At 59.5% G+C, this 14709-nt stretch overlaps 1 protein-coding gene across 8 annotated transcripts in view; it reads left to right on the top strand.

Annotated features, from left to right (window-relative positions):
- Positions 1-14205, top strand: part of SNPH (syntaphilin) — a 37047-nt gene extending 22842 nt beyond the window's left edge. For 2 of the 8 annotated variants that reach the window (XM_025469568.3, XM_035705550.2), the window contains 4 exons: positions 2072-2168; positions 2864-2971; positions 6410-6559; positions 9818-14205. In XM_025469568.3, coding sequence (XP_025325353.1) covers positions 2119-2168; positions 2864-2971; positions 6410-6559; positions 9818-10994 — 1485 coding nt within the window. In that variant the 5' untranslated portion in view covers positions 2072-2118 and the 3' untranslated portion in view covers positions 10995-14205. Of the gene's footprint in view, positions 1-751; positions 780-1515; positions 2169-2764; positions 2972-6409; positions 6560-9817 lie in introns of all 8 variants that reach the window. The other 6 variants (XM_035705549.2, XM_035705544.2, XM_035705548.2 and 3 more) reach the window with 4 other exon arrangements.
- Positions 14206-14709: the final 504 nt, after the last annotated feature.

Below are 14709 nucleotides of genomic sequence, written 5' to 3'. Positions count from 1 at the left end.
TGCTGGAAAGTCCTCCTGAAGGCACCACCTCCTCAGTGCATCCTCCCAAAAGCAAGAAGGGAAGGGGTGAGGCTGCCAGGGAAGTCAGGCCGCCTGGGACTAGAAGCCAGGGTCTGTCTGGCCCTGCAGCTCTGCCACCTTAGGCCCAAGTGTGATAACAGATCGCCCTTCTGTACCCCCTGGGCTGTGCGCAGGAAGAATGGAGCCCTTGACAACCTCCCTGACAAGTGTGGGGAGCACTCTTGTCCCACGGTGCCTCCTCCTGAGGCCAACCCCACAGTGCCAGGAGGCCTTGCCTAGACGATGGGGGCACGATGTTGGGGGGGGGGGGACACATCCCTGAGCTGAGGCGAGCAGCTCAGGTGACAGGCACAGTGTCGGCAGCTCCTGCGCCCGGCATCCGACACCTCCGGGCAGACAATGCTGGCTGTGTCTGGGCCCGCCAGAGGAACAGGCTACACTCTGTGTCACAGCCAGGAAACAGGCCACCTGAGCAGCGCCTTTGTCCCCTCAGGAGGCAGCCCCACTGCCGGGCAGGATGAGCCGACTCCCCCGAGGCCCTAACACGAGAAGGGGTGGTGCCCAGCCGGGGGACCCCAAAGTTTGAGATCCAGCCCCTGGGCTTCTGGTGTTGGCCTGGTTCTCCTGTTGGCCCTGCCACACCCTGGGGGTGTGACGGGGGTGAGTCCCTCCCTCTGGGAGGCTCAGATCCCTTGTCTGTAAGGGCACTAATCACAGCACTTCCTCATAGGGTTTTTGGGAGGAGTCAATGGCACACTGTACGTAGTAATGTGCTTGGCCTGGGGCGTGCGCACAGTGGGGCGTGGTGAACGCTTCTCTCCAGCATGGGAGAGGTCAGGGCATGGTATCCCTGGCCAGGTCTCCAGTAACCCAGGCTGCTATCCTCAGCCCCTGCCGTGAGCATGGAAGGAGGGAACAGGGGTCTCTGGAGCTGGCACACAACTAGTGGCTGCAAAGAGCCCGGGCCCCCCGTCTCAGACTCCAGGCGCTCTGGGACAGTGCCCGGTGCGGGACTCCTTCCTACAACAGCTGACACCCAGCCCACCATGGGGCTTCTCCCCTCCTTTAACCCCTGTAGGGCTGCCTGTGGAGCCTAAGCCTCTACCTGCCTGTCAAGAGTGCCAAGGATGGGTCTCTGTAGGCCTGGTCACTTCCTACTAGTTCCAGCCCACCAAGAGTCCCCAGACAGAGGAGGGCTTCTGTACCCATTACCCCTTTCCTCATCTGCTTTGAGCCCATGCTCTGAGGTCCTACTGCATGCCCCAGTCAGCATGCATGTTTGCATGGGTGGGTGCAGGCATGGCTGTGTGCAGCATGCATGCGGGAGGGCCTGGCTGCATGTCCTGCATCATGGGAAGGCCCCGAGCATGTTCATGGAGATGTGTGTGGCATGTCTTGGAATGGCAGAGACATAGTACCTTTTCACATTCATGTGTATCCATATGTCTTTCTACACGTGTGCTGGTATGTCGGTCTGTCTTGTCTCCACTATAGACAGGAAGCCCCCAAGCCACACGCCAACGGGTGCTCTGGGAAGGTGACGTCGAGACTAGCCCAGCCTCACTTGGGGTTCCTGGTCCTGCTCCAGGAGTCCTCCAACCAGCAGCCCCCGCCAAGGAGGGAGGACTGTCCAGCGCAGGGTGGGGTCCGAGTAAGGGATCGGAGGGCCTGGCCTGTAGCATAGAGGACTCAGTGCTGCACTGGGGGTCAGGAGGCCCTGCCTCGATGCCCATGTGACCTTGGGTGAGGCCCTTGAGCTCTTGCTCCACATTCAATCATCTGGAGAACACGGGGTCGGATCTATGATTTCTGGCTGCCCCTGAGGCTCTGACGATCGATCAAGGTCTTAAGTCAGGTGGCAAGAGTGTGCTAACTTCGTTGGTGGAGGCAGCTGCAGCTAGCGCCTGGCCTACCAGGCCCTCGCTCAGTCCTGGGGTGTCCTGCCAGAGGGTGAGAGGAGGAGCCATGCCAGGCAGCGGCCCCAACGAGAGGATGACGTGGCCTGGTCCGGCCCTCCCCGCGGCACCCCCAACGCGCCCTCTCTCCTCAGCCCCGGGGACACCACCCATCCCGCCCCTCACCCGGACCCGCAGCCTCATGGCCATGTCCCTGCCGGGCAGTAGACGGGCCTCTGCTGGATCCCGCAGGTGAGTGCCCCCCTTGGCCTCGGAGGGCGGGAAGGGGGAGGGCCTCCGTTCCCCCCTCTGCCACCAACCTGCAGTGTAGCCTTGAGCAAGTCATTTCCCAGTTTTCCCAGCTCTAGAACAGGCTTGCTAACACTCACCTCCTGCTGAGGCTCAAATGACACAGTGGATAGAAAGGTTCTCTGAAGCATTAAAGCCCTGGGGGTCCCACCATCCTCAGTATTGCTGCTGAGCTTCACGGTGACTAGAAGGACTCATGCTATCATCCACTCTGGCTCACTTGGCCCCCCTGACTCCGACCTGTGTGTGCCCCCCTCCTGTCCCCACCCCTGCCTGCCCCCTCTGCCCCAGCTGTGTCAGCCCTTGCAGGGCCCTCCTCTGGGCTCAGGGGCACCCTGGAACCCTGGAAGCTGAGGAACCCTGGCTAGGGCAGATGGGACCCTACCCTTAGCCCTGCCCAGCCTCCATGCCCGTCCTGGGGAGCCAGGAGGACCAGCCTCCTCCTGGTTTTCCATCTTGATTTGCGCTGTCTGTTTTGTCACCCCTGTGTGTACGTCCCCTCTCTCCTCTGCTTCTCTCCCCCGGCCGTGACCCCGCAGCGGGGGCCCTTTGGGCCGCAGCGGCCTGGCAGTGTTCGCCCAGTGCCCGCAGCTGCCCGCCAGCCAGAACGAGCACCTGCCTCTTCTTCCTGCCTCCAGGCGCACCTCTCCGCCCGTGAGCGTGCGGGACGCCTACGGCACCTCCTCTCTCAGCAGCAGCAGCAACTCCGGCTCCTGCAAGGGCAGCGACAGCAGCCCCACGCCCAGGTAACCCCCCTGTGCACCTGCACACCGCACCCCCATGGGTGGGGACCGGGACTCCTGCGCTCCTGGCTGCATGGGCTCCAGCTGGTCCTTCAGAGCCTCAGGTCCTGTGTGAAGGGGAGGGTGGCGCCCCGTTGCCCGTGACCAAGGCAGGGGCTTAGACAAGCAAGGGGATGCTTTCAGAACTAGGCCCAGCGGCAAGCAGCTCCCTGAAGTGTTGGGGACCCCAGCCCATCTTCCTGCTCCACCATCCTTAGGGCACAGCTTTTGTCCTCACCCTTATAAGAGGCTCTGATACCTCCAGGCGTCAGGTCAGCATCGGGGCAGGGAAGGAGGAAGGTAGAAAGGCCACCCCTCCGCTACTACAAGAGACTCCTGTTTTCCTTTTTTTTTTTTTTTTTTTAAGATTTTATTTATTTATGCATGAGAGACAGAGCAAGGCAGAGACCCAGGCAGAGGGAGAAGCAGCTCCGTGCAGGGAGCCCCATGCGGGACTTGATCCCAGGACCCTGGGATCACAACCTGAGCTGAAAGCAGACGCTCAACTGCTGAGCCACCCAGGCGTCCTGAGGCTCCTGTTTTCTGGGAAGGGTCACCTTCCCCAGGAATTCTATCTACACGCTGCCAGCTGGCACTGGGTGATGTGATTGGCTGTGGCTGTGGGGCTGGTGGCACAAGGAGCACCACATTGTCCCTGGTATGGTACCAGCTCTCACAGAATTGGAGTTTTCTTGGGGAAGGAGCAAGGATGGATATATGGGCAGGCCACTCGGCATCTGTGGCCCTGCTTTCCTCAGGCACCACCTGGACAGTGACAGAGGTGCAGCTGGTTTGGAAAGCGGAGTGCATTACAATGTGGCACGTGCTATGTTGTGGGGCTCAGGGAAGGAGGAACGGAAAAGCAGGATCTGCTGGGGAGGCAGGTGAAGGGAAGCTGAGCATTCTCTAAAACCAGGGGGTGACAGCTCCAGCGGCCCATCCTGATTCCCCAGTGGAGCCAGGGAGCGAAGGCTGGGCAGCCAACTTCCCGTCCCTTGAATCTCCCTTCCCGTTGGGTGCCCAACGTCCCTCCAGCTTCAACGAATCGATGTCTGCAGGTGGCCTGTAACTGGTAGCTGCCATCATGAGGCCTTTGGTCCCATGTGAGAGTCCTGGGCCACCACAGCTGACTTGCAGCTCCTGCAGCCAGAGAACCTCATGGGAAGGCTGGTCCTGCTCTTCCAGCAGAGATGGTGTCATGGGTGTGAAGTGACGTTCAGATCACGCTGAGGTGGCACTTCTCAGAGTTTCCCACCGTGACACATGTGATGGGTGACACATGTGTGCAGGACCCATGGCCCAGCCTCCTGGCCGTCACTCCACCCTGAGCGCAGGGGGCGAGAGTGGTACTACAGCGCTCAAATTTTGAAAAGTATACAATTGGCAACTTTAACACTTTTTCATTAGTAGCAGATTTTTGCCGTGCTTGTCATAACTGCAGCTCACTGGGACGGTCCCAGCCCTGAGGCTGAGAACTGGCAGCATGGGAGGATCTTCTGGCCACATCAATAGTGGCTGCCCTGGGCTGTGGCTTCAGTGCAAACTGGCATTCTGAGACGGGAATAGCAGAGAGCCATGGATTATAGAATATTCTTCTTTTCCACTATATATACATATATACATATAAAATGGATAACAGAATATATATATAGGGTTTTATATATATATATATATTCTGTGATATGAGTGATATTCATGAGTGATATATATACATATATATCAGTCATGAAAGCAAGTTGGAAGAGTGAGAACAGCTTTGTCTCTAATTCTCAACTGCACTAGTTTAATAGTTTAACCAGGGCCTGTGGGGGAGATCCACTCACTGCAGATCCGTGCCCCTCGAGCCCGAGTCCTGGCACGGCGGCCACCAGGATGGCTGCTCTTTTGGGAGGAGATTCTTAGAGCCCACTGAGGGGGCGTCCCCAGCTCCCGACCCACGCCACCCCTCTGCCCCCGTCACCAGGAAAACAGGCTGGCGTGTGGTATGGCTTGAGTTTAACCTAGGGACCACGAGGTGAGTAAGCAGAAGAGAATCGTGTCCCTTTCTCTCTTCTATCCACACACATTCTCTTCAGTGGCTGACAGTTTACAAATTCTTTATCCTCAGCAAACATTAGACGGCCCCCATGGAACCTTTCAAACTGCCTCCCTCGTGGCTGCTTCAGCAAACCAGGGCCTGTCTATTCAGACCTGTTGATGTCCTTGGCCCCGTCCCCTAGGGGAGCAGGGCTGGCTGGCCACGAGGCCTCTGCCAGGCTGCATGAGAACAAGCCCAGGCTTTGAGGCCAAGCTCTGAGGAGGCTTCCCAGAATGACCAGCAGGCAGGACACTGTGGCCCGGCCACAGCATATCAGAGTTGGGTGCGAGGCCAGGCCCTCCCTCCTTCCCTCCCGCCTTCCCTCCCTCCTCCTGCACTGGGTGGCAATTCCTCCTCTTGGCAGTGCTGAACCTGGGTATGACACACACACACACACACACACACACACACACGCCTGTGCCACCTCAGGCTGGGCAGCATGTGGCATCTGGCTTGCTGCCACCTCAGGGTTTAGCTATTGAGGACTAGATGCCCAGAGCCAGTGGGTGTTCACACATGTGTTTGGATGTGACCTCAGAGAATGTGTGTGTGTGTGTGTGTGTGTGGAAAGTGTGTGCATTTGTGTGAACCCATGCATGGGCTGGTGTCCCAGGCCTTGCAAGCGTTCCCGAGGATGGCTGCAGGATGGTGGGGCCATGTGCCCTTGGGTGTGTGCACGCAGAGGTGGACACGCAGGCGCAAGTGGGCCAGGGTAACTACTCAGATGTACGCGCTCCAAGGAAACGTGTGTACATGATTGTGCAGGCCTGCGTGTACATGAAGATGGCAAGGAGGGCACCGGAGTGTGTTGGAGAGAGCTGTGCCTGCACTCCCGGCCCCCCGCCCCCGCCCCGGACTCCTGCAGGCCCGGCAGTGAAGGCTCTCAGCCTGGGGGGTGCGTTCTCCTACCTGGGGTGAGCCCTTACCCCCATGCCAGCCCCGGAGAATTACACAGGGAAGTGCACCTGCCCCCAGGCTCTAGTGCCCAACTCATTCTCTGGGTTAGGAGACCAGACACCTGAGTTCTGGGACCACCGCAGGAGTCATATGACTGATGACATCAGTAGAGTGCCCCACACAGCCGGGTGCCAGGCTGTGGGTCCTGTGGTGCCCTGTGTCTGCACCCCTAACTAGAGGAGCCCTGAGCTTCCCACTGTGGTCTTCCCTTACAAGAGCTTTGATAAAACCTACCTGCCAAAAGGTCTGGGCGTTCTCATGCCCACACAGGCCCCAGGGGGAGGCCTAGCCTGGAGGCACCTGCTGGCTGTGGGACCAGGACGATGAGCCACCTCTTCCTCCCTTCCCACTGACACGTTTCCTTGCAGACGCTCCATGAAGTACACACTGTGCAGCGACAACCATGGCGTCAAGCCCCCCACCCCGGAGCAGTACCTGACCCCCCTGCAGCAGAAGGAGGTGTGCATCCGGCACCTGAAGGCCCGGCTGAAGGACACACAGGACCGGCTCCAGGACCGGTGAGCCGCTGGCCCAGGGCAGCCCTGGAGAGATGCTCTCCACACTCAGAGGAGCACTTCTGGGAGGAAGGAGTGGCTGAGGGCTTCCTGACACCCACCTGCCCTTTCCTTTCCAGCAAAGCCCTGTAGGAGCCCCTTTCTAGAGCCCTCAGCCATCCCCATTGTCTCCTCAGCTGCTCTTCTGGACTGCCACAGGGGCTGCTTGGGCTCAGGCAGGGAGCAGCTTCCCCTGATGGCCTGCTGGTCCTCTCCCAGTCTGGGCCTGGTGGTCCCTTTTGGCTGCTTCTTGCCCTCTGGCTCCTTTTCACCTGAGGATCAGGAGCCCAGGGCATTCTTCCTGGCTTACCTTCCCTGTGAGTCCCCCTTTGCTTCCTCCCAGGGAGTCACCAGGGTGCTCTTGGCCCACTGGTTCAGGCCCCAGAGGCCTCTCTGCTCATCTACTTGCATATGATGTGTGTGAGCATGAAAAACCTTTCTCGAGCTCCTACCCAGCCCGGGGGTCCCTCAGGAGTCCCTACAGTCCCCTCTGAGCACATTCTCCAGACCTGGGGGCCAATCCTGACCCTCTCAGCTGCTAACTTTCTGGGCTTCCGGCTTCATTCTTACGATCAAAGCTTCAGGTCTGCCCTCTGACTCTGTCATCTTCTCCCTCTCCTCCAGACTGTCAGTTCAGACACGCAGCCGACTCTGAGCCACACCAGGCACTATGCCAGGCACCAGAGGTCAGGGCAGGTTCCCACGACTATGGCTTCTTTCCTCTTTTTTTAAAACTCTGCAGCTTTATTTGGCATGTAATTCACATCCCGTACAGTTCACCTCTCTGAAGCACACCCTTCGGCGATTTTTGGGATAGGCACAGAATCATGCAACCATCCCCAGTATCTAGTTCCAGAACATTTTCATCACCCCAGAAGGAAACACCGTTCCCAGTGGCAGTCATGGCCCAGCCCCTGGTAACCACTGATCTTTCCATCTTTATGGATGTGTCTATTCTGGACATGGCATATAAATGGAAGCATACAATATGCATGAGCACGTCTTCCGTGACCAGAGCGCTGCCAAGTAGCCAATCCGGTATGGATCTGTTGTGGTTTTGAACTACGGGAAGTTACAGGTGGCATTCCGTGGGCCTCCTTCATAGTTGGGATTTCTGTTTTTAGAAAATAGTCCTGGGTCTGCCTGGCCATTTGCGCTCACGTCCTCAGGAAGCAGACAGCCCGTCTCCCCGCCTCCTGTCTGGGGCTGGCCCAGCGGCTCAAGCAGACCATCTGCCCCGTGCGGTTTGGGCACAGTGCCCTGGCATGGACGTGCCTACACTTCAAATCCCTGGCCACTCTCTGCCTGTTACTCTTGCGGGAACCTGTGGCAGCTCTTTGCTTGCTCTGTTGCTGTACCACACACGCTCCACATGTTCACTTTGATACTTGCCTCCTGCAGTAACCTCCCTGCTCCTTAAAGAAGCTTCTACACTCCATGCTTTTGTTTGCTGTGTCCCTACTTCCTGAGATGGCCTTGCCCCCATTCTGCTTTGCTGGCAAACTCATCCTTCAGGGCTCAGTTCCAGTGTGATGTCCTAGACGGGGTGGGAAAGGCATGGCTTCCTGGCCTGGGGGTCCCGCTGGCTCCAAGGACAGAGGGGCGGGGCCCAGCCACACTGAGCAGCCCAGTCCCTTCCTCCAAACTCGTTCTCCCTCCCAGGGCTTGGAATCCACGGGGAAGGTTTCTCTAGAGTGAACCCCAGTAAGGGTCTCATGCGTGGGGGTCCATCTGCCGTTGCCACTCTGAGTCACTCCAGTCCCTGCTGCCATCACAAGGTTGTGTCCTGGGGGGCAGTCCAGTCCACCCCTTTCCAGATAATGCCCTGGCTGACCTTCCTGGCCACCGCAGCCCCTCAGCCCAGACCCTTCGACATTGCAGAGCACACTTCAGCCTCATTTCCTGCACTGGCCATCTCATCTGGCTCTGAAAAGAGCCCAGTGCTTGATCTGGGATGGTCCCTCTGCTGGGCTCATCACCCTCACAGTGATGGTCAAGCCCTGCGTGGATTGCATTTCCTTGAATGTGGGGCACGTGGGCCATCTGGCTGGGGGTAGGTAGTGGTGTTGGGGTGGATGGCCCCCGCCCCCTGCACCACCCTGCAGGACGTGCTGGCTCAGGAGTGGCTTTCCTCCACCCTCACTGCCCTCACAATAGCCTGCCCTGTCTCCTGCTGCCTTCTCTGCCAGACTTGATAGAATGTTCTTTTAATGCACCTCCTTCCCCCACACCCCGATTTGTCTGTGACTCGGGGTGCCTGTGTCTGGTTTGCCTGGCACTGGCCTTTTCTCTCAGAAGTAGCTTGGGCCTTCTTGTCCAACTTTTTGGCCCATCGTCTTCACAGTAGATACAAAGCAAGGATGATCAGTGTAGATAAAAAAGAGCCACCTGTTTTCACCACTTTCTTTTTTTTTTTTTTTAATTTATTTATGATAGTCACACAGAGAGAGAGAGAGGCAGAGACATAGGCAGAGGGAGAGGGAGAAGCAGGTTCCATGCACAGGGAGCCCGACGTGGGATTCGATCCTGGGTCTCCAGGATCGTGCCCTGGGCCAAAGGCAGGTGCCAAACCGCTGCGCCACCCAGGGATCCCTCACCACTTTCTTGTATCACACCCACCACCTTTCATCCCTACACTGAGGGGACATGTGAAGCCCACAGCTCCCCCCACATGACAGCAATAAGTTCCTCAGCAAAGTGCGGCAGCCCACCGCCTCTACCCCCAGGGGCTCTGGCCAGGGACCCCCGGGGACAGTATTCACCTACAGGAAGGAGGCCATGTCCCTCCCCACAGAACAGAAATTTTAGCTTTAGTTCTTATTATCTTATATTAAAATTTTAAAACAGATGTGTTTGGGTTTTACAGTGCTAGGCATTGATTGATACACTAAGTATCTTTCATATCTAATCTCTCCTGTAGATATCGGATTTAAGTGGGAACGGTCGGTCGTCTAGGTTTCAGCCTCCAGGGCTGGGGAGGCAGAGGCAGGGCTAGACGTTTCTTTTCCCCACTGCCCTCGGTGGGGAGGAGGCCCCTTGGCCACCCCTCTGGTCCCCTCTGGAGCGAGAAGGAGCCAATGAATCAGGCCTTTTGCATTTAGCTCTGGGCCGGGAGGTATTGGCCGCCCCCCTCCCCCAATCCTTGGCAACAGCCCTTCCTTGCTTGTCCTCCATGGTGGTGGCAGGCCAGTCAGTGAGCATGTGTGTCTCGTCCACTCACAGAGACACTGAGATCGACGACCTCAAGATGCAGCTGTCTCGCATGCAGGAGGACTGGATTGAGGAGGAGTGCCACCGCGTGGAGGCCCAGCTGGCCCTGAAGGAGGCTCGCAAGGAGATCAAGCAGCTCAAGCAGGTCATTGACACGGTCAAGAACAACCTGATCGATAAGGACAAAGGGCTGCAGAAGTACTTCGTGGACATCAACATCCAGAACAAGAAGCTGGAGACACTGCTGCACAGTATGGAAGTGGCCCAGAATGGCGCCACCAAGGAGGATGGTGCCGGGGAGTCGGCTGGCGGGTCCCCCGCCCGCTCCCTCACCCGCAGCTCCACCTACACCAAGCTGAGCGACCCGGCTGTCTGCGGTGACCGCCCCCCCGGTGACCACCCTGGGGCCTCTGCCGAGGATGGGGTCGACAGTGGCTTCGCCGTGACCGACGACACCCTGAGCCGGACGGACGTGCTGGAGGCCAGCAGCCTGCTGTCATCAGGGGTGGACTGCGGCCCCGAGGAGGGCTCGCTGCACAGCAGCCTCAGCCTGGGTCCCCGCTTCCCTGCCAGCAACACCTATGAGAAGCTGCTGTGTGGCCTGGAAGCCGGCGTGCAGGCCAGCTGCATGCAGGAGCAAGCCATCCAGACAGACTTCGTGCAGTACCAGCCGGACATGGACACCATCCTGGAGAAAGTGACCAAGGCCCAGGCCTGCGGGGCAATCCCTGATGCCGGGGACAGGTGCCCGGAGCTGGAGCCCCGCCCCCCGGGGCCCAAAGACCCTGACTTGGCGGTGGTTGTGACGGTGGGTGACGAGCTTGAGGCCCCGGAGCCTGTCACCCGAGGGCCGAGCCCACACCGGCCCAGTGCCAACCCCAGCCCCAGCCTGTCGGTGAGTGTGGCATGCCCCGTGGAAGAGGAGGAGGAGGCGGCCGCGGCTGAGAAGGAGCCCAAGAGCTACTGGAGCCGCCACTACATCGTGGATCTGCTGGCTGTGGTGGTACCAGCTGTGCCCACGGTGGCCTGGCTCTGCCGCTCACAGCGGCGCCAGGGTCAGCCCATCTACAACATCAGCTCCCTGCTGCGGGGCTGCTGCACGGTGGCCTTGCACTCCATCCGCAGGATCAGCTGCCGCTCGCTGAGCCAGCAGGGCCCGGGCCAGGCGGGCGGCGGCTCCCAGCTGTGAGCAGTGCGCCACCTTCCCTCCCGCCCTCCTGGCCCCGGCCTGGCTCCGGCGGCCTGACCACTGATTGTAGGGGTGCCGCTCTCCCTCCCACTCCTTCCCCGGGGCCTCCTCTTATTTATTTAGTTTTGGGTTTGGAAGTGGCTTTTTCAGGAATTGAACAGTGTTGGGGGGCCGGGAGTCAGAGTTGGGGGAAGGCACCCCAAAACTGTGACAGGAGAAAAGGGAAGAGAGACCAAAGGTGGGGAGGCACACAGGTGGGACACGCTGCAGAGAGAGGAGGTGGGGAGGCCCCCCCAACCTGGCCCTGTCTGTCTGGACCTTCACTGCCCCTGCCCTGGAAAGTCTCTGGTGTGTTGGTCTGGGGAGGCTGGCCTGAGGCGCCCGTGGGAGCCTCCCCGCCCCTGCCCCGTCCCGTCCCCGTCCGGTCACCTGCCCACCCACGCCTTCTCTCAAGCCACCCCTTGCCCTCAGTCCTGCCTTCCAGGCCAGTATTATCTCCTCACGGGGAGGCAGCTGCCGCCCAGAGCACAGGCAACCGGCCCAGGACTCTGAGCAGGGTCGGCAACCCTGGGCCTGGGCTGCAGTTCCAGCACCTTCGGGCTGCTCCCTGCCTCGGGATTCAGAACCGTGGTCAGGCCACAGGCGTGGGCCGGAGCAAAGGTGGCGACGGGCAAGAGGTAGCAGAGCACAGCGTGGGTTCTGTGTCTGTTTGTGCTAGACCTTCCCTGGGATCCATTCCCTTCTCGGCACTTCCAGCTGCGTCAGATCACTGTTCCCGTGAGAGCTGGGGGAGGGGCTGGGGCTGGGGCTGGGGCTGGGGCTGGAACACCTGCCTGAGCCCCGGCTCTGTCTGCAGCCTCTGTCGCCTGCCTGCCCGCCCGCCCGAGAGGAGGAGGCAGCCCTTCCTTGCTTGTCCTTGGCTGCGCAGCAGGGCCCCTCTGCCTCCTGGGACAGGTCCTGCGGGCTAGGAGGCAGGGCCGGACTCGGTTTGAGAAGCCAGAGGCCATGACTGCCCCCGGAGCTCACCCCAAGGTTCCATGGGGGCCTCGGGCCCAGCTTCTGCTTTGCACTATGTTCACTTTGGGGCTTGGCCCTCACGCACCCCAGCATCTCCACTGAGGGCTGCTCACATTCTAGGGTGAAGGCTCCTAAACTCAGACCTGTCTGCCTCTGGAAGGAATTCCAGCAGGATGAGCGGCAAGATGGGATACTGAAGCCATGATGCTCATCCAGGCCAAAGCAGGGTGCCCCGGGTCGTCTCCCAGGCAGGGACAGGGCAGGGCAGGGGAGCCTGCAGACTCTCTGCTCACAGCCTGAGGCCAGTTGGCCTGGGAGCCTCACTGTCCCCCTTCCGTCCCTGGGACCACATCTGGTCCCCCAGCAATGCTGCTGATTTTACCACCACTATTATTTTACAGAGTAAACCCACTCCTGCTCCATAGTGGGACTTACACCCATCTGGGCACCCCCCACACTCTTCAGAGGTTAGGCCCCACACCTGGGGGGGTTGGTGGGACCCTGAGTCTTACTCGTCCCTCTGGCCCCGGGCCACTCTGATTCTCTGCCAAGGTTGCTTGCCCACCCCCACTGCTCCGACAGCTGCCGCCTGACTTAGGGGCTCCCAGCCCTCCTCCCTGCACCCCCCGCTCCAGGTGGGGCATCTGCATGCACTGGGCAGGGGCAGCCAGTCCAGCCATGGGGGCAACAGCCCCCTCTGCCACAACGCTTTGTGCCTCCAAAGCTCCCCCCACCAGTTGGGGCCTCAGATCAGCCATCCTTTGTGGAGCACCCCCACCCCAGCCGAAGCACACCTGAACTGGGGCCTGGCTGGGGCTGCCCCACAGATGCTGGGGTCGTGACATGGAGGGGCAGTGGACAAACCCAATCCAAAGCCAAGCCGGGACTGGCCGTGGCCCCAGCCTCCTGTGCCGTGTACTCACGAAGCTGCGTAGTGTCTCCTTAGAAATAGTCCAAGCTTTGCCGAGAAAATAAATGTATGACTATATTTGACAACACGAAATCTATATATTTTTCACCACTGGAATTCTGTGAGCTGCGTAGCCCCTCCGCTTCTGTCTGTGTCTTGCTCTCTGTGGCCTTCCTATTGTGTCTTGTGTTTTGGTGGACGTGGTCAGGGCTGAGGCCGGAGCCCACTGTGTCCCTCTGGAGAAGGCCCTCGAGATGGGCCACTGCTCTGGGTTGTAGGGCCCTCGCCCACAGCATGGAGGGTCTTCTCTTTTGGGGCCTTCAACGGGTTTTTCTTCCTGTGTCAGTGGAGGCAGTGGCTCAGCGCCCAGCCCTGGGACGGACCTGAGAGCACGCTGCCGTGGCCCTGGCCTGGCCCTTCGTGTGCGCGTGTGTGTGCTCAGTGTCCGCATCTATGCAAAAGGGGCAGCACGACATGTGCAGCTCCGAGCAGTGGAGGCACAGCGGCCTGCTGGCTCGGGTTCCCGGCCCTGGTCATGCAGGGCACAGAGCACGGGGCAGGAGGGCAAGGCCAGGGGCAGGGGCTGCTTGCCCGGGGCTCCTCCTCCAAAGATACCCTTTTTCTTCTTGCTTAATACCTCGTCCTGCTGGGCTATGGCCTTTCCCTCCTGCTCTCAGCTTTCGGAGCAGAAATTGTCGGGGCCTCCCCTCCTGCCAGCCTCCAGCTGGAGCTGATTAGATCCTAAGGGACATTTCCCCAGGAACCACCTACTGAACTGCTGGTTCCTTGGAGCTCAGTGGCCAGAAGTGGCTTCTGCTTAGATGGAGGGCCTGGGTCTGGGCCTCCCTGCTGCTCCTCTGGTCCAGCCTCAGGCAGGAATCAGAGCCAGGGCTGGGACTCTGCACAGAGAGCTGGCCTCCGGCGGAGTTTATTCCGGGCATCTCCCAAGGGGATAACTTAGCCTTTCACTGAACAGCCTTCCCAGGCACCGCTAGCACCGGGGTATCTGACAGTGCCTGGGGAGGGGCGGGCATCGGCAGAGTTCCAGGGCAAGAGCCTACCGAGGGCCTGAGCCCGGGGAACTCGTGACACCCTCTCTGACCTATGGGGACAATGCAAACAAATCACAGTGTACTCTCCCACTCGGCCATCCCCTCGATGGAGAATTCAGGGGATACAGGAAGGGGGGAGGTGGGGAGGGTCTTCATTTTGTCTCCTTTGTCCTTCTGTTCAGATAGAGTTGTACCTGCAGCAGACAGCTCTGAATTAAAGCATGAAACCACAGCAAGACCCTCGGCCTGATTCTTTATATCGTGGTGGGTTTTTTTCGTTTTTGTTTTTGTTTTCTGAGAGGGATGCAGGAGGCTTAAACCATCCCTGCCAATCTAGGATACACGGCGTACACACAGGGAAGGACTGGCAGAAAGAGGGCCTTTCTGAGGTTGGAACCAGACAGCCTCGTGCTGGCTCAGCGCTGTCATGTACCTGTTGCGGCAGCTGAAGTTTCACTCCCCTCCTGGGTCACACAGATGATCTCGGACCTAGAAGAGCCTCTCCCAGCCCCCTGAGGGTCAGCCCTGCTGGCGCCTGTCAGTGCCCCGCATCCACTCTGGTATCCCTGAAGTGGATCTCCTGTGCTCTCTGCAGATGCAGAAGCAGGCTGAGCAGGGCTGCTCTGAAGCCAGAGTCCCTCCTCCAGAGTCCCACACTGCTCCTCCACTCCAGCACCTCTGTCCCCGACTGGCAGGCAGCACGTGATGGCGGCAGGGCCAAAGCGCTGCTCTTAGG

The sequence above is a fragment of the Canis lupus genome, chromosome 24, assembly GCF_003254725.2.
Source record: "Canis lupus dingo isolate Sandy chromosome 24, ASM325472v2, whole genome shotgun sequence".
NCBI lineage: Eukaryota > Metazoa > Chordata > Mammalia > Carnivora > Canidae > Canis > Canis lupus.
The sequence above is the reverse complement of the archived record's forward strand: the minus strand, read 5'-3'. Positions and strand labels throughout refer to the sequence as shown.